Source organism: Corapipo altera, unplaced genomic scaffold (genome assembly GCF_003945725.1).
Source record: "Corapipo altera isolate COAL_440 unplaced genomic scaffold, ASM394572v1 58, whole genome shotgun sequence".
In the NCBI taxonomy this organism is placed as follows: domain Eukaryota; kingdom Metazoa; phylum Chordata; class Aves; order Passeriformes; family Pipridae; genus Corapipo; species Corapipo altera.
This window is the reverse complement of record NW_020884898.1, coordinates 9795346-9822150: the sequence shown is the minus strand read 5'-3', so window position 1 is coordinate 9822150 and position 26805 is coordinate 9795346. Positions and strand designations below refer to the sequence as shown.

General features: G+C 38.0%; 1 protein-coding gene across 3 annotated transcripts in view; it reads left to right on the top strand.

Moving 5' to 3' along the window:
• The window catches only part of LOC113949762 (multidrug resistance-associated protein 1-like), a 32369-nt gene extending 7116 nt beyond the window's left edge, over positions 1-25253 (top strand). For all 3 annotated transcript variants that reach the window (XM_027648748.1, XM_027648750.1, XM_027648749.1), the window contains 23 exons: positions 806-1060; positions 2481-2546; positions 3144-3281; positions 4987-5133; positions 6241-6325; positions 6441-6507; positions 8094-8220; positions 8790-8966; positions 9496-9663; positions 10758-10944; positions 12493-12562; positions 13446-13506; positions 14688-14907; positions 15384-15538; positions 16977-17132; positions 18049-18248; positions 19068-19194; positions 19917-20018; positions 20953-21096; positions 21724-21882; positions 22962-23128; positions 24141-24335; positions 24790-25253. In XM_027648748.1, the coding sequence (XP_027504549.1) occupies positions 806-1060; positions 2481-2546; positions 3144-3281; positions 4987-5133; positions 6241-6325; positions 6441-6507; positions 8094-8220; positions 8790-8966; positions 9496-9663; positions 10758-10944; positions 12493-12562; positions 13446-13506; positions 14688-14907; positions 15384-15538; positions 16977-17132; positions 18049-18248; positions 19068-19194; positions 19917-20018; positions 20953-21096; positions 21724-21882; positions 22962-23128; positions 24141-24335; positions 24790-24901 (3285 nt within the window). In that variant the 3' untranslated portion in view covers positions 24902-25253. The remainder of the gene's footprint in view (positions 1-805; positions 1061-2480; positions 2547-3143; positions 3282-4986; positions 5134-6240; positions 6326-6440; positions 6508-8093; positions 8221-8789; positions 8967-9495; positions 9664-10757; positions 10945-12492; positions 12563-13445; positions 13507-14687; positions 14908-15383; positions 15539-16976; positions 17133-18048; positions 18249-19067; positions 19195-19916; positions 20019-20952; positions 21097-21723; positions 21883-22961; positions 23129-24140; positions 24336-24789) is intronic.
• Positions 25254-26805: the final 1552 nt, after the last annotated feature.

Here is a 26805-nt window from a genome sequence, read left to right as displayed (position 1 = left end):
CTGTTATTATGTAGGATTTGAGATAAGGCTGGTACGTGGGTATTTTTACTGCAGTATTTAACTGTTAATCATAAATTAAGGAAGGAAATAACCAAAATCTGAACTGAATTACTGTCTTTTTTAATTTAAAATACAGTCTCTTTTTGAAGAGTCAAACTGATTTTTTGACATAGACTTCTCAGGTATTTTCTGAACCAGTATGCAGAATTTTACTTGTAACTTACAAATGAGTTCAATAAAGTAGTTAATTCTCTCAAGTCACGTGCCAACGTGTGTCGGTGCATCAGGTCATGGGCAGGAGAACAGAGACTTCAGTTGGAGTAGGCATATCTTCTGGGAAGTTTTCTCACTTACAGAGTAGAGATACAGCCTCTTCCTCTTTCTGAGTAGAGCTGATTAGTGAATGTCAGGTCAGGGCTGTATTTGACACGTGGGGTGGATGGTGGAGTGAGCTCCTGCAGCACTGTCTTGTTGCATGCAGGAGTTGGAGGTGACACAGTGGAAAAATGTGAGGCACTAACAGGGGGTGAGAGCATGTGTGTGTGAGTTTATCTGGATGTCAGTCCCGAGACACAGGGGACTTGTGGTATCTCTCTACCACACTGGAATGATACCTGTGCTTGCTGTGAAGCCTGTTGATGCTGGTGCCTGCACTGGGAGATCCTAAGCCAGGCCAAAGCTGAGACTTTCTGAGCCTTCTTTTGGCCGTGCTGCTCTAAAGAGTTGCAAGTCTGTTTCGCCAAGTTCAGCTTTGCTCCAGTTATTGTCCTCTTAGCAATGTCACCTCTGTATTTTCCGGTTGCAGGCCTTAACTTTAGCAAATTCCTCACGACAAAACTATACAACTGGGCAAATTGTTAACCTGATGTCAGCAGACACTCAGCAGCTCCTGGAGATGGCTGTCACCATGAACCAGTTGTGGTCGGCACCTTTTCAGATCATCGTGGCTGTCGTCTTCCTCTGGAAGGAACTTGGCCCCTCAGTCCTGGCAGGTGTTGCACTGCTGCTTTTGGTTATACCTCTAAATGTGCACATTGCTGCCAAAGTAAGAAGGCTGAAGGTGAGATATTTGAATAAGCACAATTATTAAGTTGTCATAAACCAGTATTATAATAGTGTTGGTGCGTCTAAGCTAACCCGCAGACAAATAAACTGTGCCAAGCTGCAGCTCCTTTTCAGTATGGGGGGGGAAGTGTAACTGCAGAGGCCAAGCCATATGTTTGATAGCTAAACTAGTGTGTAGGTTGGATACCTAAATTTTCATTATTCTGAAACAACACTTTTGTATTACTAAAAATCACTGTATGACTCAATGTAGGAGACAGCTATGGGGTTTTTTAAATATTACATGAGCTAATCCCATTCAGTAAGGGATTTTGTAGGATTATGGCCCTCTTCAACTTTTATTATTCAGACTAAGCTGCTCAGTAAAAATTTAGCATGTTTTCCTGAGGATATGGGAATTCCCCTGAAGGTACTGTGTGTGTTCTGACTTCTTTTATGCTTCTCTGATGCTACAGATCTCTTGGCACTGTATTGCCTGTTACTTTTATAATTTCTGTGAGCTCTACTGGAAAAAATACTACAACCTTAAGTTTTGCATTGCTTTCAAGGCGATTAGTTGTCTTATTCTGCCTCTGATAGTGTAACATGCAACGAAGACTGTCCCCATTAATTCTTTTTTAAGGCTGTGACAGTTTAGAGACATTGAAAAAAAAAACCAAAAAACCCTCTCACCTCTTTTGCAGGTGAGGTGCAGCAGCTGCATTTGTACTTGGATCCCTAGTGTGACATAGAGAGGAAATACAAAGGACAATAAAATCATTCTGTCTCAAAGTTTTCAACTTGTTATTATGTGTGAATAAGACTCCAAACAGTAAAGAGGCTGTTAATGAGTATTCTTGAAATGTCAGATGCAGAAGAGTCTGAGTGTAACATAAGAATGAGAAGGATTTCTGGGTTTTTGTTTCCTTTAATAACAATGTATTAATCAGTAACAGAGGAAATTTTCTTCCTAATTCATGTATATATACATATATGTGTGTGCAGTGTTTTATATTCATATGGTGTTACATAGATATTCATGTGTATGTGTGTATTTAGTGTTCCACTATATTACTATTGAGTCTGTATATACCTGCTTAGCAGTTTTGAAGATTAAAAAATATTACCATTCATGAACACCCTGGGAACTGCAAGCCTATTAAGATTTTAATTCAATGGAAAGAAAAATAAACTGGACAAGAATTGAAATGTGCATTTAAGCTATTTTAGGGTAAAATCATTATTTTAATGTATTTACCTCATCTGATTTTTTTTTTTTTTTTTACTATATCTATCTGAAACTGGTATAACTGCAGTGCTAATGTGTTTTTCAGCAAGGTAAAAATAGCATAAAAGTGTCTTCATGGCACTGCATATTTTACTTTCCAAATGCATTTGTTTTTTCAAAAATGAAAACATTGCTGTCTTTTAACCAGAAAAGCCAAATGAAGTATTCGGATCAACAAGTCAAGATACTAACTGAAATATTACATGGAATAAAGGTAATGACACAACTAATAAAGGGTTTTGGTTTTTTTTTTTAGTTAGGTTGTAAAGGTAGTAACTTGTTTTACAACCTTAGGTTTTATGAGTAATGTTTCACTTAACAATGGTAAAAGGTTAAAGAGAAAATGTTTTAACATAATGTGCTTAAAGGGTTTTTGGAAAATATTTACTGGTTTAATTTGATTTGAAAAACTCACTATCCATGAGGCATTCATTTTACTACCACATTTTTAATGAAAAAATATGTTAATAGATGTCTTAAAATACTTAACAGAGTGAGATTGTAGCACAGAAAAGCAATTTTAAAAGTTGTCCTATTTTTGTTATTTATCCTGTTTTGAAACCAGCTCATCGTTTATGATACATAAGGAACACTTTGAAATCTGAAGAATTAAGAGTGACTAAAGTATATTTCCCATAAGAAAAGCCTTATTTAAAGTTATATCTGGTCCTGATTTTCATTGTAAAACATTCATATTTTTCTATTTTGTCATTGCTGAATATTTGAAAATGACACTTGGAGATTAGGTTAATTTTTGAAGCCTGGTCGCTGCTTTTTTGTTTTATTAAAGTATGTCTGTTTGATTGTCTAGATCCTGAAACTTTATGCCTGGGAACCTGCCTATCAAAGGAAGGTCTTGAGCATTAGAGAACGTGAAATGGATGTTCTGAAGTCATCTGGATATCTGACAACTTACTCCACGCTGACCTTGACATGTATTCCTTTTATGGTTGGTTTTATAAAAATATTAATTCGTGCAGGACTGTTTCTCAAGTTCCCTGTTGCTTTAGTAGCTGACTGGCTCACGAATGTTGCCTCCCAATACCTCAAAACAATAAATTTTCAACACAATGTGTTTGAATTCCCAGGTTATAATAGTATGTATATGACTAGAGAAGAAGGACAGAGATTATGAATTGACCAAGGTTTTAAAGATCTCCGTTAGTAAGTCAGAAACCAAATCAAAATCTTCTGAATCTCTTGTCACTGTTTTAATTCCACCCCAATTCTATCAGGAGTGCATTCAGATTTTTGCATCTTTACATCTCTCTGTTGAACTCTATTGGAAAGTAAATGGAGACTTCAGGGCCTTGGGATGACTGATTAAGGGATCAGGAGCACAGTGTTCTCCTCTTTCCTTCCAGTTGCAGGGAATGATAAGGGAAGAAACAGGATGAGCAAGCTCCAAGCCTAGTGTCCCCAGCAGAATTTTGGGTTTTTGGGTTGTGGTTTGATCTATACAACAGCAGGCCTACTGGCAACAGATGGGGTGCACATGTCTCAAAGCAGGGAAGGATCTTTGTGCAGGAGTTAGAGGGGATCACTGAGAGGGCTTTAAACCAGATTTGGAGGGGAAAAGGGATAAAACCAGGCTCACTAGATGTTCTCCAGGGGAATGCTGTGGGAAACGGTGTCAAAGGCTTTGCTGAAAGAAGGAATTCCTAAAGGTGCAGGAACAGGCCATCCCCATGTACTGAAAGATGAGCTGTAGGGAGGAGGCTGGCCTGGCTGAACAGAGAGCTTTGGCTGGAACTCGGGCCAAAAAAGGAGAGTTTATGACCTTTGGAAGAAGGCTCAGGCAACTTAGGAGGACTGTAAGGATGTCATGAGGTTGTACAGGGAAAAAATAAGAAGGCCCAAGACCCGGCTAGAACTTATCTGTCTACTGCTGTAAAAGACAATAAAAAGTGTTTCTGTAAATAGATCAGCAACAAAAGAAGGGCTATAGAGAATCTCCACCCTTTGTTGAATGGAAAGGAAACTTAGTGACAAAGACTGAGGAAAGACTTAGGTACATTTACTGTCTTCTTTTCCTCAGTCTTCAATACTGTAAGACGAGTTGTGCTTCAGGTACCCAGGCCCCTGAGCTGGGATACAGGGACAGGGAGCAGAATGAAGTCCCCATAATCCAAGGGGAAATGGTCGGTAACCTGCTACATCCCTTAGACACTCCCAGGGCTATGGGGCTGGATGGGATCCACCCAAGGGTACTGAGGGCTCTTGGATGTGCTCAAATGTGACACCCATTTACAAGAAGGCTCGGAAGAAGGGTCTGGGGAGCTACAGGCCAGTCAGCCTGACCTTGGTGCTGGGGTAGATCATGGAGTTGATCATCTTGAGTGCAGGGCAACCAGGGGATTAGGCCAAGCCAGGATGGCACCCTGAGATGGGAAAGTTGTTTCATGTAGTTTAATGTGTGTCTGATTGGGTCAAACACAGTAGCCATGTTTTTAGTTCACTAAAATTGTAGTATTTCTGCACTCAGAATTGCAGCTATGCATTAACTTCTGTGTGCAGCAGCTACAGAGTCCGTGTTTATACATGAGCAGAAATAGGATCTTCTAAATGAAAACAAAACCAGTATCTGTGTATACATTTTAGTTGTAATGTGATTTTGCTTCTTAATATATCTTTTTCATATTTTTATTGAAAAGGTCTTACTGGCTACATTTGGAGTCTTCTTTCATCTGGACAAAGAGAATGTTTTAACAGCAGCTAAAGTGTTTACATCTATTTCTTTATTCAACATTTTACGATACCCTTTGTTTGATTTACCCTCTGTGATCTCTGCTGTGGCCCAGGTAAGTGCTATAAAAGGCTAATTTTGTATTCTGTCATGTTTCAGCCATTTCTAGGAGCGATGAAGTAACTTAATTATTTTAAGTTACATTTCATTGAGGTGAAACTGCACAGTATTTTTATAGAATGCAAAGGGTGAAGGCTGTTTAAAGGATGGCTCTCATTCTTTTAAGTACAATGAAAGTTGGGTAGCACACCTAATCGTGACTGAGCTTTCTGTTTCTTGCTTTCCTTCCTTCAGTGGACTAGACTCAACTTCTGTTCCTACTCTCTCAACTTCTCTTCCTCATAGAAGATAAAATATGAGCAATTTGAGCTGCACTTGGTTAAATCACTGAGCCACTGTTGTATATTGGAGCCCTTGGTACCAAGTAGGGGAGACCCATTGTGGACTCTACTATTCTGGTTTTGTCAAGTCACCACTGAAGAAAGTGGAGAAAAAAGGAGTAGAGCTGCTAAGGATCCCATATCAGCAACCTTCAGGCCTAATGGTACACCAGTAGTGTTGCCACCTGAGTTGGGAACTTCTAGCTTTTAATACTCTGTTATTTATTATGGGTGTATCTCACGAGCTGCTCATGAATGTACTAGGTCACAGCTTGTACACAACTTAACCTTTTTAAGGGAGGAGACCACTGGGAGCAGTTACTCATCCTGATTTGATTTCATTTATGATTAGCCCTTTACTTTCCCAGTTGGTTAACTTCTAGTAGCTTAAAAATAAGCACAAGCCTAAGTTAATGTCACTTTGTCACAGCAGTGATGGACATCTCGTGATGCACTCACAGTAAAATGTCTTTCTTCATTCTATGGAGAGATTTACTGTGCACTGAAAAAAGCTAAACCGCAGGTTTATGCAAACAAACTAATTGAGTCAGAGGAACTGGACATTCAAGGATTAAATGTGTCTTCAAACACTACCTTACTGATCACTTTAGATTGTTTAGTACTTTAAGGAAAATGTTTTTGAAATACCTAAACACCTTTCTTGTCTGTCATTAAATAAGAAGAGGAGTCTGTCTTTCCATATTATCTAGAACTTTTAAAATATGTAAAAATATAGGGATCACAGACATGTTATAAATATTGTATATATGTTCATTTTGTAGACCAGAGTTTCTCTGAGCCGTTTAGAGGATTTTCTGTTTGCCGAAGATCTTAACCCCGAGGATGTCAGTACAAACTACAGTGGAAGTAAGCAGTAGTTACTAATTTTCAATTGGTCATGATTTTATATGGAAGATTATTGAGAAACTCAACTGAGGGGATAGATTAGCAAGTCTTTACTCTATTTTCTTTGCTGCAACAGATCATGCTGTTGGTTTTATTGGTGCTTCTTTCCGCTGGGAGAAAAATGGCCTGCCAATCTTGAAAAAGTAAGGTATTTTTTACTTATTTTTATGATCTCCTTTGGCAGAATGTGATGTCTGTAGAGATTTTGGTCAGGTTAAATGTATTCTGATTCAGATTAATTCATGATGTTACGTACCAAAAAGAACATAAATTATTGTTCTCAGAGTTTCCTACATGATCAGTGTGCTCTGGAAAGTCAAATCTGACCTAGTCTCCCTGATGCTCCCAGAGGAACTTCATGAAAGTGCATGTTCCCCAACACTAAACTGTATAACTTATGGGAAGCCCTTCCTCCCCTCCCCTCCCCTCCTCTCCCCACCTCCCCTCCCCTCTCCTCCCCTCCCCTCCCCTCCTCTCCCCTTTCTTCTCTCTCCTCAGTTTCCACAAAGGAGATTTAATGGCAGTCAGTTTTTTTAATTGCAACAAATCTTTAGCTGTACTAATTTTCCCTGATTTGCATTTTGGGGAGCATTCATTAACACCTTTTGTTGGTGTAGCATTTTGTGTTACCTACAAGTAAACTAAGGTAGTTTATGCATCCTTGCATTGAATATTGATCTGAAAATTGGGCTGTGGCTTCCTTTGGAAAAAGCAAACAAGCAAAAAGTTTGCTTTTCTCAGAGTGGTCCCTCTTGCCTGAAAACACCCCCTATTTTTTTTTGTCATTTCTTAACAAGGTATTTCTTAGGTGTAAATTCAGCTACACCTGATGAACACATTGGAGGGTTAGTAAGGACATGGCATAACCAAACCTTGGGGTGGAATGGATAACCTATTTGATAAATACAGCTGTTTAATGTTACTAAAAGTTGATAAGTACAGCTGTTAAGTGTTACTAAGGAGCTGAAGAGGTTAAAACCCACACAGTCTAACCCTCTCGCCCCACTGTCTGCCCTGTTCCTCTCAGGGTTGGGGCGCTGAGTGTCCACATCTCAGCCACCAAAGCCTTCAATATAGTGTCCAGTCATGAGCTGCCTTCAGCATCATATACAGACTTCATTAAAGTCTGGGTGTCTGAGTACAGTCTTTCTCTACCTCATTTGTGTTTCCAGTTGTAGTCTGAAGGGACTATGCTTATTGTAGCATAAGGCCTTCAAATCAGAGTATACTTGGATCCAAATGGAGAATATGGAGTACAGGTACTGCATCTTCTATGGTAAAGTTTATGTTTTTTTGACAGCAAAATACAGTGATTCTGAAGGGCAGCTTTTATTCACCCAAACAGCTAGTTTTTTTCCCTGAGAGGGATCACATACTGGCTACAGTAGATTCTCCATGAGAGGTCCAGCAGTTGATGGTCAGCGTAAGGTGGAATGTGAACCACAGGCCTGAGAAGAATACAGTATGACCACTTACTGTTTAGTGATCCACTTACTCCCATTTGATTTAATTGTGACCAGATGAAAGCACAACCTCTAACTTGAGGCAAATAAATTTATCCTTAAAGTCATCAGTACAGTTCTCAAAACAGTACATAGTAAAAAGATGTGCAAACTGAAGTACTAATTTCTCATAGTTTTAAGTCTTTCTTTCTTATGATGGCTACAACCCATCCATGATGGAGTATTTACAGAGAGGATAACTAATTTTTCTTCCTCAATATTTCCAGCTTGAGTGTCAAGATTCCTGAAGGCTCTTTAGTTGCAGTTGTGGGACAGGTTGGATCTGGGAAGTCATCTTTTCTTTCTGCTGTTCTTGGAGAAATGGAGAAACTTGAAGGAACAGTTCAGAGAAGAGTAAGATTGTCTGTCTGTGTCCCCCTGCCCTGCACACTCCTCAATACCTAAATAAAGCAGAACTGATTAATAGATTTTCAGAGGGCATGTAGCTTAATGTAAAAAAATATTTCAGAGCATTTCCAGTTATGGTTCCTATCCCTTAATCTCAAATTTTAAAGCTGACGCGTTCCACAGCATGTTATATAAAAATACAAACAAGCAAACTGTATTTTGATTTCTACTCAATACAGACGTATTTTGCTGTATATAAATATTACAATGGATGCCTGTTTGTCACTCTGATCTTTCCCTGGAACACTTTACTCCACATATGTCCCAGCTCTGTCTGTTTTATTTGAAGTCATATGGGTTTTTATAATAATGATAGGCAAACTGTCATACAGTAATATTCAACAGATTGCTTTTATTACCTGACTTAATAAAAATTTTAACAGTTTAATAATACTCAAGTTTTGGAAGGAATTTCTGGTTACTTTGAGGCAAAGCTAGAATTTCAAATTTATTTTTAAATGCTATTTTGTATGTTCACACAGCTCAAATAAAAAATTTTTTCCAATTCTTTTTAGGGTTCAGTGGCTTATGTTTCTCAGCAAGCTTGGATTCAAAATGACAGTTTACAGGAAAATATTCTCTTTGGTGCAGATCTAAACAGGCCATACTACAACCTTGTTTTAGAGTCTTGTGCTTTACTGCCAGATTTGGAACAGTTACCGCATGGAGACCAAACAGAGATTGGAGAAAGGGTGAGAATTTGAGGTGTCAGCAATAATGCAGTAAGAGAAGTTATGGCTTTATGGTTTTTATATATTATCTGTTGGATAATTAACAGTAACGACTAATCAGTACTCAACCAAGTACATCTAGCCCGTCTCCTTACTTAGCTAACTTACTTTGAACTTCTGTTGAAGCTCTGAACTCTTATTAATTTTTAAAATGGCTCTTTTCTATACAGATGTTTTTGTCAGCCCTGTCCTGTTTTCTGGGGGTTTCCTCTATGCTGTAAAGTGTCTCTATGACTAAATAAAAGTTACTGTTTGATTTTCCAAAGTACCTTGCATTTGCCCATTTTGGAGTGGGAATAATCAACAGAACCCAAACTTTGCTCTAATTATTTGAAAATCCAAATGTTGCCTTTCTGTTTTCATATGTAGTATAAAATCTACTTTGCTTACCTGAGAAAAATAGAAAGATGAGACTGAATATGATACACTGGTCTTCTTTTGTATTTCATATTTAAATGTGGATTATTTTGACTTTGCTTTCTTTTCTTAGGGTGTCAATATAAGTGGAGGGCAGAAGCAGAGAGTGAGCCTTGCTAGAGCTGCGTACAGCAATGCTGACTTGTATCTTCTGGATGACCCCCTGTCTGCTGTAGATGTACACGTTGGAAAACATCTTTTTGAGAAGCTAATTGGCCCTTCAGGTCTCCTAAAAAGCAAGGTAAAATAGGATGGCTTCTTTTCTATCAATGACTTTGTACAATACAGCGAACATGGTAAAAGTCCCAGTCCACTCTGCAAAAGTTCATCTCTTACCTGATATGTTGATGAAAATTATTCGGAATAAAAAGGCTGAATAAAAAGCAGAGCTAATTGTGCCAGTTTAAAGCCTATTGGGTAGACATAGCATAGACTGAAGAATGTGGGAATCTGAAAGACTCATATGATAGTTGCTCATCTCTTCTTTACTGGCAGTTTTTGAGGAGTGCCGTGGTGTGCACATGGAAGGCAGGGCAGAGCCCTTTGTGGTCACACATGATGCCTCACTGCAGCAAACAGATTATAGCCAGTATAGGTTATAGAAAGAAAGGCTTCTTGTTGGGCAAAGAAGTTCCTAGGGGAAGGTGGAATCTGAAGGAATAGATTCTCCCATTTGAAAACTGTTGATGTGGGAAGGTAAGATAGCTTGTAAAAGTCTCTCCTCAGTGTTGTGTATTAGTACAGATTACTCCTGCTGGCTGCTGCCTGCAAAACACATATATTAACATGAAACACTTACTATTGTGTCTACATTTGTTGCTTCATAAATGTCCTTCACTTTACCTCTCTCCCTTCTCCCTTTTCTTAGTCTACCTGCTCGATGTATAAGTATTTATACATTGGTTTTAAGTATTTGGCAGAGGCAAGAGCTCTAGTAATGGTAGGCTTCTAGGCAGATTTTAATATTGAGGCTATCATAACTACATGTAGTACATTAAAACCTGTAGTATCTAGGTGTTTTTTCTACAACCTAATCTAAACCATTCCTGAGCAGGGAACAGGTAAGAAACATTAGGGATTAGGAACCAGGTAAATACAAGTAACAGCAAATAGCAATAAGCTTGGAGTTTAACATTGCAATCGACAATTAAAAGAGTATTATAGTAAAGTAGTCAGTAAATAACAGCAATAATAATAATGATAATACTAAAGTAGACAAATAAATGGGCAAAATCACAGAAGAATGACATTATACCGTTCCAGCAATCATAACTGAATGTCTACTTTAATACATGTTTATATTTACATGGCAAAATGGAAAACATTGTGTTTCAGACTCGTATATTGGTGACCCATAACCTCACACTCCTGCCTCACACTGATCTTATAATAGTAATGGAGGAGGGCAGAATAAGTCAAATGGGGACCTACCAAGAACTCATTGCAAAGAGAGATAATTTTGTTGAGCTTGTTCAAAACTTCGGTACAGAGCATACGAGTGAAGAGACAACCCCAATGGAAGGTGAGAGAATTTTTTTACAGTGTTTGCTTGGTATTTTTACTTTTCATTGCAGCTTCTCAAAATATTCCTCCTGAAGAATTGCTGGAAAATATAGAGCGTTCCTGTCTATGTTTTCCTATAGAATTACAGTTTATAAATTGAAAAAAATTCTGACTTTAATGTCTTGAGACCAAATGTTATGATAAACCCACCTTATGCAGCTAGTTTCAACTTTTCCATGCTGTATTAGTCACCGTGTAAAGTTCCATGATTCTGCTAAGGATTCATCACCTAATAAGTAACATATGGACATTTCAAATTAATCTTGCAGCATCAATGATTTTGTCCTGTTCTGTATTTGATAATTCCCATTTCCATCATCTTAGACTGCTGTAATCACAGAGCACAGCAGGAGGGGCAGGAGAATATGGTCCACTTGTAGGAGAAAAAAATTCATTAAACTTTTACTACTCTTATTAAATACTTCCAGCCAACAAGTAGACAGTGTAAATAAATATTGCATAATCCCTTAAAAGTGCATGCAGTCATTCATGTGGATTGGGACTCAGCTTACCTCTGTACCTGAGTTGTCCAATGTGTGCTCTTCATGGAGCTGTGGGAGAGAAGTAGGTACATTGACCATTCAGTCTGACCTGTTTACATAAAGTACTTCAGGAGGAGATTAATTGTGGTTCTTTAATTTTGAGAGAAGAAATCTATCCAAATGAACGGACCTAAGTGACTGCAGATGTTTATATTGCTGGTTTCCAGTTATCTTAGCAACTCTAAATTGAGCCTCTACTGACCCTGTACTGCAGCCAGTGCTCTGAAACATTTGCTGGGGTTTGATGGGGAGGAGTGGAAAGACAGAACAGCAACTTTGCAAAAGGCAGCAGTGGGCAGTCTGGTGTTAGCTCTGTTGGGATGACAGTGTGAAGTAGCCCTGTAAGGAAACATCCACTGTTCACAAAGAGTAATAAAAAGAGGGGAGGGGAAGCGAAGTCATGAGGAAAAGAAACATCATGCACTGTGTTGCGATGCAAAATTGTACAGCAGAGGTACAGCAGAGGTACACTCAGCAGGAGAGCTGGATGTAGAGAACATCTTTGTCTTAACATCTGTTGAAAAAAATAATATCAAATATGAAAAAAAAAAAAAAAAGAAGAAAAAAATCAGTTCCTGGAAGAAAAAAAGTGTTTGACTCCTTTCAATAACACAAAAAAACCAGTAAGCTCAGCTTTCCAGCCATGGTGAAAGAATTCTTTGAGATAAACACTAATGTTACTATTTGCAGGAATACTAATACTTTCACTAAGTAGGAATGGAATTCCAAGGATACTCTAGGCTCATGGGGGGGGTTTACCTGCTGTCACAGTTCTAGCATTTGGTCACAAATGTGTCTGTCTTGTGTAGTAGCTGTCCCAATATTAGGTCAATTTAGGGAGTTCCTAATTTAAAGTATTCCTATTCATCATTTTGTCCCCATTTTTATTTCTCGCTTCTTGTACTGTTCCTGTCTACTCATGGTATAATACCGAAAAGATTTCTCTTCTTTTTTTTCCATTGTAGTGAGTTCTTCAAAGGAAGAGGGCCAGCTGGGAAGGAAACTGCAACAAAAAGGGCTGCTGAAACATAAGGAGTAGGTATTAAAAAAAAAAAAAATATTAACCATTGGTTAAGTGATGCAATAGTAGAACAACCCTCCGTGCTGAAGGCTGTGACACCATGCTTCAACTTGTAAACATGGTTTAAGCCTGAATGCCCATTAGCAGTTCCTTGGAGAGCGTGTGTCTGGTTTCCCTTTATACAAGAGAAATCCAGCGAATGTGCCACATGAGTTCAAGAGATCCAGTCCATGGGCTGCTTCACTGTGTGAACCAAAGTATGTTAGGCAGGAGTGAAGGGGGCTTTCAGAAGACCAGCTGAAGCCTCTGATGGGGATGCACCCACAATTCCCAGACAGCAATTTGACTTCTTAATATATATTATGTTGTTTATGCTCCTTTTTTTAAATGTTTATGTGTCTTTTTCCACCTTTAAGAAAACTCGTGGGCTCCCAAAGAGTTGAATGACCTCTTGGATCACTGTGTAAAGCACAGTAGTGGTATATTTGCAGCGGTAGAGGATAGTGCAAAGACAAAGTAGAAGAGACCCAACCTAGAAGGTTAAGATGGTGTAGGTCACTTAAACTTAACCAGCCTGGTCCAGAAGTAGTAGAATCAGATGTGTCAAACAGTAAGAGAGACCCAAGTTGCCTCAGGAAAGGGTGGTCACACATCTTTAGCAGGGCAAACTCAGTCTTACCTACACATAATTATACAGGAATTTAAAAGGCCATACCTAGTCTTGTCTTCTGACCATAACATTGTTCTCACAACAAAAACAGAACAGCTCAGGAAAGTTGGTGTCTCCATAGGAAAAATTTATGTGATTTTGTAGCATCCAGTTTTGTTTGGGAATAAATGGATACGTTCTTTGCATGAGGACTCACAGGAAGATTTGAAAGTGTTTCTTGTTTGCAGCTCTTCCTTTGGTCAGCGGAAAGCACACACTAACAATAAAGAGGAAGTTGCTGCTGGCAGCGTAAGTATCACTGATAGAAAAAGCTTTGACATTTGTCTTTATAAAAATGTCTTATTTTGCAACTGCAGTTTTTTGTTTCTTAGATCTCTTTACTGAATTTAAAATAAACCTTACATGTTTTCATCAAGTTTTAAGCATATGGTCAGAGATTTTCTATTTTGATGATCTGCTGCTGGCTGTATTTTCATATTATGTCTAAGTTGACCTAGTTTTGCATATTTCAGAAAGATGATTAAAAAAACCTTTTATTTCTGTTAGAAAAACGTTCTCTCTATCTTTAGGAAATTTAAACAGCTACGTGCTGAAGCAGAGACTAGAAATTTTTCATGGTAATGTTGCAGTATTGTTTAATGTTAGAAGCACACTTTCTGCAGTCTCCATTAAAAAAATCTGCCAGTTGCAAGAAAGAGGGAAAAGACCAAGTGAAACACTACGGAGAAGGCCAGAGCTTCTTGTGAAGCTGTAGTTCTGTTGAGATAAGAACAGTGGAGTGGAGGGCTGAAGAATTTCTAACAAGATGGTAGAAATAGGCACTTGAAAAAAAATGAATTTACAGAAGAGACAGAAGAGTTTGTGCCAACTGGAGCTCATTTCACATCAGATCCTGTAATGAAATCCAAGAATCTGCTCCTACCAGCTCTGCCTTTAAAGTGGCCTAGCTTACTTCGGCCCCGTTAGTCGTCATACACACCAAGAATGAGAACTTTCTCCTGCTGTCACTAATTTCCTTGACTCCAGTAGCCCAGAGTGGTAGTTCTAAATTTTCTACTTCCACTGATGAACAGAGTAAAATTTGCTTCATACAGACTGTCAGGAATTGCACTTTTGGTTGGTTCATTTGTTGTTTTTTATTTTCCTTTTCTTTCTTTTTTTTGTATAATCTACATACGTAAAAGTCTGACACTGGAAAGTATCTCAAGCAAGATTGCCTATGAGATGTATCATTAAAGAACAGAGTTTAATGGGAGACAAAAGCTTTTCACAGTACAATTTTATATAGCTAATTTATCAGATTTAATTCAGAAATTATTTAGATTTATTCCGAATTTAATGTATCCAATTCCCATGTGTATTTGCCTTCAAGAATGATGATGATTTTATGAGTAATTTTTTTTCAAGGTGAAAGTTTTGTTTATGATTTTACGAGTGCCTTCTCTTTTTCATGTATTCTTTTCTTTTAGATGAAAATGTCAGTTGTCTTGAAATACCTCCAAGCCTTCAGCTGGCGATGGATGTGGTTAACCATAGCTGCTTATATAGGCCAGAATGCACTAGGCATTGGACAAAATCTGTGGCTTAGCACCTGGATTGCAGAAACAGCACAAGTTAGTGATTTCACAGAATGGAAACAGTCACGAAACTATAAGCTTTCTATCTACGGGCTTCTGGGATTCATTCAAGGCAAGGATGAGCATTTATGACTCTTTTCTCACTGTTTGCCAAATTTGATCTGCCTGAATATGTGTCAGTAAAGAAATAGTGCTGTTTGTTTCATGGTGTGCAACACAGTATAATAGTTAAACTTGGGGAGAGCAGGAGCCATATTACAGACATGTAGAAGAAAATGCAGTTTAATTTGATGATACTGCTGTGAATTCTTGGAACATACATATGTAACCTAATGAAGCTATGTTGGCATCTCATTGAGGTGGGCATTCAGTATGGATGTGAAGTGGTGTGCTAGCAGAAGAGACTTAACTGCAGGAAAATCATACTTAGGAAGTAGTAAGATGTATCAACAAAATGAAATATGTACATTTGTAAAACTGAGAGGAAGCGCAACTGTGGGATTGGTCACTGTGGTAGAAAACAGTGACAGGAACAAGCTTTTCCCAACCCAGCCATTCATACTGTCTTTCAATTTATCCATTCCCAAGGCCTGCTTGTTTGCTGTGGTGCTTATGTGGTCACCAGGGGATCCCTGTCTGCTGCCCGGGCGTTTCATCTTCAGCTGTTGGACAACGTGCTGCACCTTCCCCTGCAGCATTTTGAAGCGAATCCAGTTGGTCGGATCATCAGCAGGTTCACAAAGGTAAAAGGAACACTCATGCAGAGTTTTCCATTTTATGAAAATGAAGCTTGAGTTGGCTTGGTTTTAATTCCATTTTAGCATTGTTAGCAAAATAATTATATGAAAGAAAAGTACTGCAATATCTAGCAATGGGAAGCTGTTCCAGTGCATAAAACTTAAAGAACTGTCTCAAGCTATTTTCTTACAAAACCATCAAAACATATTATTGATAGAAGTTGTATAGACCCTATCCAAGATCATTAAGAGTTCATTCCTCAAAGACCATTCCTGCAGTGCAACTGGTTTATCAAACCTAAATCTGGTCTATTTTTAAAAGAAAACTGTATTTTTCTTCAATAATATCACAGAATCCTAGAATCAGCCGGCTTGGAAAGGACCTCTGAGATCATCAAGCCCAATCCTTCATTTCTTTTTTTTTTTTTTTTTTTTTTTTTAAATCCATTCAGTACTCCAGAAAAATCTGGTCCTGGTTTCCCTATTCCGTATGCTGGAAAAATCCAGTCCGTGTTTTCCTCAATTCCGTACTCCGGAAGAAATCCAGTCTGGGTTTTGCTCCATTCCGTACTCTGGGAGAATTCCTGTCCAGGCTTTCTCTCCATTCCGTACTCTGGAAGAAATCCTGTCCGGGCTTTCTCTCATTCCATGCACAGACGATCCGGAGCTGGCAAACAGGGACGAGGCAGGGCGATTTGGGAAGCAGGAGCGGGCAATCGGGGAACAGTGTTTAAGCTAATGTCCGTCTTGATAAGGATTTTTATTATTAAACTTTGTCATTACTTCCCTTTGGGGTTGCACAAAGGTAAGGATGTCTCAGCTGCAAAAGTGCACAAGGGTAGATGTGCCTTTGACTTGGCATCAGTTTGTTTTTTTCAAATGGTATCTTGCCTTGTGGCAAATGCAAATTGGATTTGAAAAATGACGTAGTGACCAAGTTTTGTAAAAGCAAAAAGCTATACTCTCTTTTATGCTGAAGTTAAGGAGTATATACTGAGTTCTGATTGTTGTGTATTATCCAGAATATTGGAAAATCCTTCATTTTCATCCGAATAGGTGTATGCATGTCAGAATAGGTATATTGTATGTCAGAATCTAATGTAATTGTCAAAACTAGTTAATACATTAAATTCGTGTTCTCAGAGGCATATAAAAGTGAATGTTATTTTCACTTAGAAGTGAACGTTATTTTCTACTTATGTACGTCTTTGGCTATAAGTGGAACCTTTATTGCACAAACAAGTGTTATTTACTACTATTTTAATGCTTCCCACTCCCATCATAAGTAGATTGTTGCAATGCGTTACTAAGTGACTGCTGATGGTTATGTTCTCTATAATAATACCAAGAGGTTGTGTAATACACTAAAAGATCAATTAATTTAGGTTTCTCAAAGTTTTTAGTGGAATTTACGAAATCTTGATTTTTCTGTGCATTGTTACAGGACTTATTTATCGTGGATGGCCGTTTCCATTTCTACTTGGGAACTTGGCTGAACTTTACCCTGGAAGTTATTGGAACCATTCTAGTTATCACATCTGCCTCACCACTATTCATAGTGGTAATTATTCCCCTGGCATACTTTTATTTTATTATCCAAGTAAGTGCATTGTTCTTAATAGGGATTTCTAGATGTGCATGGATGAAATGTCTAAAACAATCCAGCATACAGGCTTAAATAATATTTTATTGTGGAAAAAAAATACATATACAAATATATATGCAAAACACATCTGAAATTGTTTTCAGAAAAAATCTTCAGAGTTCTTGAAAGGAAATTTGGACACTTCCTGAATATATCCTGTAATTCTTGGGAATTTACATCTTTCTCTTCATACTTTTCTTTTTTATGGGAAGATACAATATTGATACAGACCTAAGCAAGAAATTTGCTGAAGTTACTTGAAGAGATGGAGTGTATATTATAGTAAAAGTTAACAGCTGAAGGATAACCCTGAAACAGCAGCTGTACATAGAATGATGCCTAAACTACCTGTGCTGGTTTTTGTGCATAGTTTCAGTTGTGGTACTGAGAAGCCAAAAATTAATGTTTCAGAAAGACTAATGGCTGCATTCCTGTTTCTTAATAGTCAGAGTATGGTCTGGGATTAAAGATGTTAAAGACTCTTAAAATAAGAACATAGAGGAAAGAAAAGAGTGCCTGAATTCGGTGTCTGCTAAAAAGCTGAAATACAGACATCATTACATGGAAGAAATAAAGGCTGACTTTCATCTTAGAAACAATTGGGACATTCTAACTTGGAAGGTACACTGAAGTTTTAGTTGGTTGTTACACACCCCTGGTGGTACAGCACATTTTGTATAGAATTTGGAAATAATGTTCTTTTATTTTAGCCTTACCAGTAATTTATATATGGCAGTTGGGTTTTACTTCTGTGTTGGTTTTGAACAGCTTTTTTTTCTGTGTAGACGCTTTCAACTTTTTCCATGTTAAAAATTTACAAGAATTCCTTATGAGAATATTTAACTGGCTACTGTCTGTACTGTTTCATTAGCGATACTACATTGCGAGCTCACGACAAATTCGACGCCTGGTGGGAGCATCGCAGCCTCCAGTGATCTCCCACTTCAGTGAGACTCTTGTGGGGCGATCAACAATTCGAGCATTTGGCCACCAAGAGAGATTCATTATAAAAAACCATGATGTTGTGTATGAGAACTTAGTTTGCGTCTACAACAACCTCATCTCAAACAGGTACTTTGCAGCAGTTCTTCATCTGTGACTGAACCTTCTTCTGTAGAATTCCACAACTCAGTGTTCACCTGTAGTCGGAGTAGAGCCACTGAGAAGCAAGGACAAGAGCAATTTATCCACCACTCTTTGTAATGAATGCATAGTGTTTAAGCACTAGGATGATTTCTTCTTTATGTACCATAAAATAGTGGGTTAATATAGAAAATGTGCATATGCTGTCTGGGATGAGAGTATTTTAAAAAAGAAAAGAAAAAAGAAAAAAGTTTATCTATCGGTCTTGAGCATGGACTATGCTACACTTCAGCTAATAGTTCTTCTTGCAAGTTTATGAACAAATCAAATTTGCGTTTCAGTAGTTCACGTGGAAGTAGCCCGGTGTCTGTATCCACAGGCACCAGCTGGATGTCGAGAGTGGAATCTTGGGTTTAAGCAAACAAAGTCCATTCCTCACCTTCCTTTGTGATTCAGTTCAGTTACAGGCAGAGATTAGCAAGGAGAAGATTTTCATGTCTGGTTTTCAGTCGTATGCTTGAATCTTTTTCAGGCATGGAGAGCAGGAAAGCAGTATGAGGAGTGAAGGGAGCACTGGCCAGGAGTTGAGACACAGGACTTTTAGTTTTAGTGGTGCTACCAGTTCTAGATATGTCATATTCCCTCCCCAGTCCCTCTGTAAAATGGGAATGATGCTACCTATCTCTTTAGGGAAGTGGGTAAATTGCTAATATAATGATCTCAGAGTCATTACATTAGAAATATCTTCACTGTGCTATAAAAATTCTGTAGGTAATTCTTTTTTTTCTTTGCCTTCATTTACTACAGCTGGCTAACTGTCAGGCTTGAGTTTTTGGGAAATGTGATGGTGTTCTTTGCTGCACTGTTTGTAGCACTGTCTGGAAATACAGTGAGTTCTTCTACAGTGGGTTTATTGATATCCTATGGTCTAAATGTAAGTAATAGAATAAACTTTTTTCTGTTACCACATTGCATATAAAAAGAGCAGTATACATACAGTGAAGTCGAGTAGGTGAATATACACGGTGGCATCAACAACACTAAATCCCCTGGGCAAAACAGTTTTCCTTTTAATTGCATTAATTCTGGGAAGCTTCCCATTAATTATTTTCCACTTCTGCATTTAGATGGAATAATAATTATTAAAACATATTTAAAAATAAATTAATCAACTAGGTATAGTGTATTTTTAAGTATTTTGTTCAACCAAATAGGAAGCTTAGTCATGTACAACTATACTTCATATTTGATTTCTTGTTCTTGTTCACTTACTGAATGTTATGTAGGAACATTTACTTAGAATTCTGTTCACTAAAGTCATTTGCTTTGGCATTGCCCTTGTAAAGGTAGTATGTGAGAACCACACTATAGGGTGTCTTGAAGTACAATAAATTTTATTGATAAGTTGCTAGTTAAATCTGAAGTATGATGTAGACAGAAAGTAAACGTCCAATTTTCTTCAGTTTTGTGATGGTAAGGAGCCTAGCATTGTCTAAATTCTCACTGTGGTAAGTGCTTCAGAAACACAGCTGACATTACTAATGAATAGAAATACAAAATAAACTATGGAGTCTATTATCTGTCATGGCTTATCCACATCATAGCCAGCTCACGAGAGTCGAATTTCTACATTCTCCAATGTAACTATTTCCCCAGGTAATTCAAATTCTAAATCTTTGGGTGCGTAGAGCGTGTGAAATCGAGACCAATGCAGTTTCAATTGAAAGAATTTGTGAATATGCAACAATGGATAAAGAGGTGAGCATTCTTCTTGAAATGCTGAGCCTTCATCTTGAATATTTAATTTCTGTGCATAGAAAATGACTAATTAGATTGACTTTAATATTGGTGAGTGGTAATAGCAGGTAATTGTTGTTAAATGCTGTCTGGTTATTGTGTGGGTTTTTTTCTTTTCGTTGAGAATATGTAGTTCTTCATCACATTTATAGTCATAGCAGTTTTATTCCTACTTTGACCAGTAAATTTTTTGTCATCATTCGTAGCAGTAGATTTTGTAGTAGGACTGTAGCTGTAGCTCAGGTGAACTCCCTGTGTTATGTGTGGCCAAGAGGAGCATTTCAGGAGGGGGAGAGAGGAAGAGAGACCTGTCTCACCTTTAACTGGTACTCACCTCATGTCTGGGGAGACATTTGTTTCAAATCAATTTGCCTTGGCTGCTGTGCTTTTCTGAAAGTAGTGTCCATGTCAAGCATGAAGGCAAACAAGACTGTCCCCTACTTCATTCTCTTTTACCCTTCCCTCATGTTTGTGTTTCTTTGTTCACGTCTTTCTGTTTTCTCCTACTCCTGAAAACGAAATGTTTCTCATTGAATATGCATTTTAAAAATCTGGGAGATTAAGCATCAGGTTCAGTTCAGCTGGTTCCTGATACTAGACTATTAGCTGGTACCAGATACCAGCTGGTACCAGATACTAGTTCCTGTCAGCTGGTACCAGAGACTAGACTATTAGCAGCTACCTTGTTAAACTGAATTTACTTTTTTAAATGAGTCCGTAAGATGTTGTTGAACAACCCCACACGCTTCTTCCCAGAGTTCATGAAAATAAGTTCTCCTTCCATTATATTGCATTAGAATTACCCTAAACATGCTGGGATTTTCGAAGATATGTGTATTTTATCTTGTAACATTTTTACTCTTGTATACTGAAATACCGATGGTTTTAATTCCAGGAACCATGGATAATGTCTAAAAGACCACCGATGGGGTGGCCTGATAGAGGAATAATAGAGTTTGTTAACTACAAGGCTCATTACAGGAAGGATCTTGGTTTAGCCCTGAATGATGTCTCTTTTCAGACACAGAGTAAAGAGAAGGTACTGTATGTAATAAGAAATAAATCAGATGTATTAAATTCCATTTCACAACTTTCTACTTCAAAAATATGTCAGATAAGGAGACTGCACTACTAGATGCAGCAAGATGATGTTGAACAGGGAAGATGTTAAATGGAGAAGAGAGTAAAGACAAGGCAAAAGCGAAAAGGAAAAGTATTTTGTAGGAATATGTAGAAATTATTATCCTTGTATGAAAGTTAGATAAAGTTTTATGAATTTGACAATTTGAAGGAAGAAGATCCAAATTTGAATTTAAACTTCTTGTACCCTGTGCTGAATGTTTATGCAGAGAAATACATTGCCAGGTTAGTGCTAATCAACTTTGGGCTTGAGATCAAGGAGCACCGAACGAGACCTAGTTTAGAGTCTTTAGTTTGAGCTGAGGAGTGCAGGAAAAAAAAGGGAGAGGAAATTAAAAGTATTCCCACTGAACCAGGCATAGGCTGTTACAGCGCAGAGTCACAGAATCACAGAATCAACTGCTGAGGGAGAACTGGATTGAGAGCTGTGAAACTGAATTAACTGTATCAGATAACTCACTATATCATTTTTCATCTGGAATATGCAGCATAGAAAGTTACACTGTCATAAAACTTTCTGTTTCAGGTTGGAATTGTTGGAAGAACAGGAGCTGGTAAATCAACACTCACAAGTTGCTTGTTTAGAGTTCTGGAGGGATGTGAAGGCAAAATAATTATCGATGGAATTGACATATCAACTATTGGACTCCATGACCTGCGTGGAAATCTTAACATTATTCCACAGGTGAGACGTGCTTTAGAGATAACTATTACTCTTTTTCAACTAACACAAAACATTCAGTTTTTGGGAGAAATTATATCCTCAAAGTCCACAGGCTGCCTGGAGACAGAGGCTTAAAACTCCAACAGAATTTTGGCAATTATGTGGAAGAAGCTTCAAAACAGGGAGACCACTGTATGTCATGACATTAGGTTTTGGTATACATATCATGCTTAGTTTAGCAGTCTAGCTAGCATAACTCATGTTCTCCAGAGTCTTTATATGTATAGTTACATAGAGGGTTTCCAAAGTTCCACTTGAGGGCAAAAATATTTTAAAATACCTCCAATTATGTCTAAAGAATGTCGGGAATATATATTGAAATTAATCTGCTATAGTCTGCTTTGTAAGGGTGTCCCTGCTTACTCCAGAACAGGACAGAAAGCTCAAGATTAGTTCACATGTCATTAGGATTGTGTTCATACTTGTAAACTGATTCACACTGAAATGCCCTAGTATAAAGTAAAACCTAGAACACAAATTCAATGATCACCTGGAGACTTTTTGCACTTTCCCTGAATACCACTCATGCAAACATTTTTGTGCATGGGTGATGCTAACATCACTTACATTAAATTTATCTGACATTTTTCAAAGGAAGGGTTTGGGTTTTTTTCCTAACTTTTTTTGAGCTTTAACCCCAGTAATATTTCCTGTGTGTCTCTAACCAGATTTAACTTAGAATCTTAACCTTCCAATTTTACTTACCAGTGCCCATGGATGTAGTCTCCAGTGCTTCAGAAACTTAGCAATAGTAATAATTGATGTCTTGTGGCTGTTGCCACGTGCTGGGCAGGTCTGTGGTCAGCCATAGAACCGGAGCACAGTGAATGCACAAGAAATCTCTTGCCCTTTACATTTTACCCTAAAAAAGAATTCATCTCACAGAGACACCACATTATTTTTGTGCTTCCATTCACCGGCTTCAGACTGTTAAAATTTCCAAGATTATTTGTCCCAGTTCCCTCTGTTATATAAGGATTTATGGCAGACTGTTTTAGGGTTGTGTTGGAATTGTGCACTCACATTCTGCTGTCATTTAGGACCCCATCTTGTTTTCTGGGACACTGCAGTCAAATCTGGATCCACTTGGAAAACACTCTGATCTTGAACTGTGGGAAGTGCTGGAACTGTGTGACTTAAAGGATTTTGTCTGGTCACTGCCAAAGAAGCTCCTTCATGAGATTTCAGAAGGTGGTGACAATCTCAGGTACATAATCAAGAAAGTGCCATTGCAGTTATTTTCCAGTACTGTAAAACTATGTGTTCCTTCCAGAGGATTTACTTCAGAAAGTATCGGGATAAAAGTGACACTTCTGTCATTCTAAGTGGAATTATTCTGACTGTGTGAGTTTCTTTGAGGTGGCCAACTGGTCACAACTGTATGAAGTCCTATGGTATATGGGAAGCCAAGGAAGTAGACTATTTTCAGCTCAAGTAAATAAGGAGGTGTAAAGAAGGGGGGTGTGGTGTTGGAATTCGTGTAGCACCTAATTAGATTTGGGCAGAAAAGTACTCATTAATTTAAATTTAAAAAAAAATTCAAACCAGGGAAAAAAAAAAAGAAACAAAAAACCCCAAACCAACAAAACCAAAAGCCACCAAACTCCAAAGAGCTTATTCCTTTGCTTTATTTGCATAGGCAAAGAAACTCAGGTTTTCCTTGTAAAACATTATGCAAGGAGGGTGACACTTGAAATGAAAGAATTCTAAACTCAAGGAGACACAAACTGAAGCTTTCAGCAGCAAAGGGGCAGGTCTTCAATGTTGAGTGTACTGAATATCAACCTGAGTGTACTGAACATCAACCTGAATTTTTTTTGACAGATCATTTGCAGGAGGATGGTTCTAGGAGGCACATAGCACAGCTGACATAGAGGAGTATCCAAACTTTTACATTGAACATTATTAAGAAGGGGTTTGGCATTCAATTTGGCTTACTCAGAGTGCCCATTATAATGTGAATATAGAAACTGAAGACAAGACTAGCTTTACAAAGTTCAGTCACAGGTGTGGAAAAGTCCCACCTTAACTACAGTTGATATGCTGAGCAAGAGGAAATAAAACAACTTCCAAAACAAGGTGAACATATTTCACTGTTCTTTTCAGGAAGTGTTGTTAGGAAAGACAGTACAGATAAGCTTCATAGTAATCTCAGCTTTACCTTGTTCTCCCCTTCCTCTTTGTGCCTGACCTGCCCTTCTCAAATATATTTTTAACAGTGTTGGGCAGAGACAGCTGCTCTGTCTGGCCCGTGCTTTGCTGCGAAAGACAAAGATCCTGGTCCTGGATGAGGCAACAGCTTCTGTTGACATGGAAACGGACAACTTTGTGCAGTCCACCATCAAAAGAGAGTTTCACAACTGCACAGTATTAACTATAGCCCACAGGTTACATACAGTCATAGATTCAGACAGGTAAGTTTTCACCTACTGAGGTTTACCCTCCCAACACTTCTAACCTTGATGTCTTTGTACCTTTGTAATCCAAGATACCAAAAAAGACATGAACATCAATTTTAATTAAATATCGATAACCTGTGTTCCGCTTCCCCCTTCTAGTTACAGAATTAATTTACTAATTTTCCTGCTAAGGGACAGGTATAAGCTACTAGTAAGACCACTTAATTCTCTAGAGTGAATGGACTATACTGTAGCATTTTTACCAATTAAGCAAAAATGCCTTTTTCAAAAGGTTTTTTTTTTAACATACTAGTTCCTAGCTTTAGAATGAATGAACTAATGAATTCACTAATGCAATTATATTTTTTCTAAGTAAGCCTTCCCATTATCCAGAGATATCTGAATTAGGACTGAAAAATACAGTTGAAGATCTGATTTTTCTTCTCCTGTTATGTTTCTGTTTTTGTAGAGTGCTTGTTCTGGATACAGGAAGGATTCTAGAATATGATACACCACAGAATTTGTTGCAACGAAAAGGTGCCTTTTCTGAAATGGTTGCAGAGGCTGGGATAAGAAGATAAAGCAAACTAATGAATGAACTCTTAAGGAACACTCAAGGGATCTCTGGCATTCCCCATACATAGATGCAATATTTTATATTCCTTATAAAATACCTTACTTAAGAGCTTACTCAAGAGCTCCTGGCAGCATTGCTCTTTCCTACAGCTACAACCTGTTTATATTGATCAGATTTCCTAAAATAACTTTCAGATTTTATACAAATCACTTCTTTTGATCACGTTGGCACTGGAACAACATAATGAAGCAGTAATTTTCATGGCATATGTTAACTGTTGCACTAATGAAGACTGATTGAAAAATAAATCTTGCTGTTCACAGGTTGGTCTTAATTAAAAAATAGTACTTAATTAAGCTGCTCTGTCATTATGCTCGTTTAGTTAATACATTCTTATTATGATTACACATTCAAGAAAAACAAAACTGCTTGTTGTGTGGACATACAGACAGATGTCACTTGGGGCTGATTTTTAGGACGTGCATATGTACATGTATACTTAGGTAGTTCTTGAGACAATAAATGTGCCTTTTGACCTTGTGATTTCTGAATAACTGAAAATCATACATCTTATGTATCTAATTGTGCATTACAAAATCCCATTGTGAAAGAATCCCAGAAAAATACAGTCAGGTGCAGCTGCCTCTTTGCTAGTAAATTTTAAAGTAAACCTCAATACTAATTACAGCAGCAGGACAGGTTATATACATTTACTGAAAGTGCCAGTCAAATGTGCATGTGCTTTTTACTACAGTTCCTGGAGCTCTTCCAATTTAATACCAACTCAACGAGTGTAATCTAATTTTACTTAGTTTTTTAAGATAAGATCCCCATCAACTGCTTTAAAAAAAACAAGGTACCTGAATACAGTTCCAGGCTACAGCCCTGTTATATTAGTTTAATATTGACACCTGGTTTATATCAAGTATGATCTTAATGTCTTACCCAATAGCAAGCAAAACATATTTACTGTTTTAGAAGGGTGGTGGAGACTCTCTTAATAGAGTTCCTCAAAGATGTGATTCTACTTGCAGTGAAGGTGAATGGTTTCTCTCTCCTTTCCTGAAGGTAAAAACGCAAGCCTATCCTCGAACGTTACAAAGTACTGTCCAGTTTAACTGGCTGCAAAACACAACTCAACATACTTTCACTCCCAGGAAACCATTAGAAGCATATAATGGTTTTAGACTAGGAACAACCCAGCCCAAGTAACTATTATGTTCTGAAAGTCGTGGAGAGATGGGTGTTAGACAATATTTCTCAAGACACAGAAAAATGTTCTGCTTTTCTTCTCTTTTCCTCTTTTTTCTCCCAAATTAGGCCAGCAGTACCTTCCCAACTGAGCAGGACGTTTTCATGCCCATATTTACCTTCCCTGCAACATTCACAGTGTCCCAGGCAGGCTCTTCTGTGGCTCTGCTTCCCCCAACCTTGTCCCTATCCCTTCCCTGCCTTTCCATGCTGCCCCTCCAAACCTATCCTTACCTGAAGTATTGCAGAGGCACTGGAAAGAACTGAAGTGAGTGCCATTCCATAAGTGATTGATAAGTTTTAGGCATAAGGCTAGGAGAGGTAGACTTCTGTACCTCAGAGACCAATCCCTTTTGCAAGGTCCAGAGAAAATAATCTGAGTACTGGCATTGGTGCATGGTAATCTTTACTTTCTTTATTTAGTATTATTTGTGGGAAAGTGGGTTTTCTGTGCTTACTGCCGGGCTGACAAAGCCTTTCAGCTTCAGACTCCCTTCAGACCACAGCTGGGAGAGCTGCAGACTGAAAACTTTCCAAGTCTGAGTGAAAAGAAAATGCTGTCCTAGTGTCAGCAAAGCCAAATAGACATTCCTTATCTTTCAGCAAGCTGTACCCCTCACATTTAACTTTGTAAACGGAGGTGCACCAGAGGCAGAA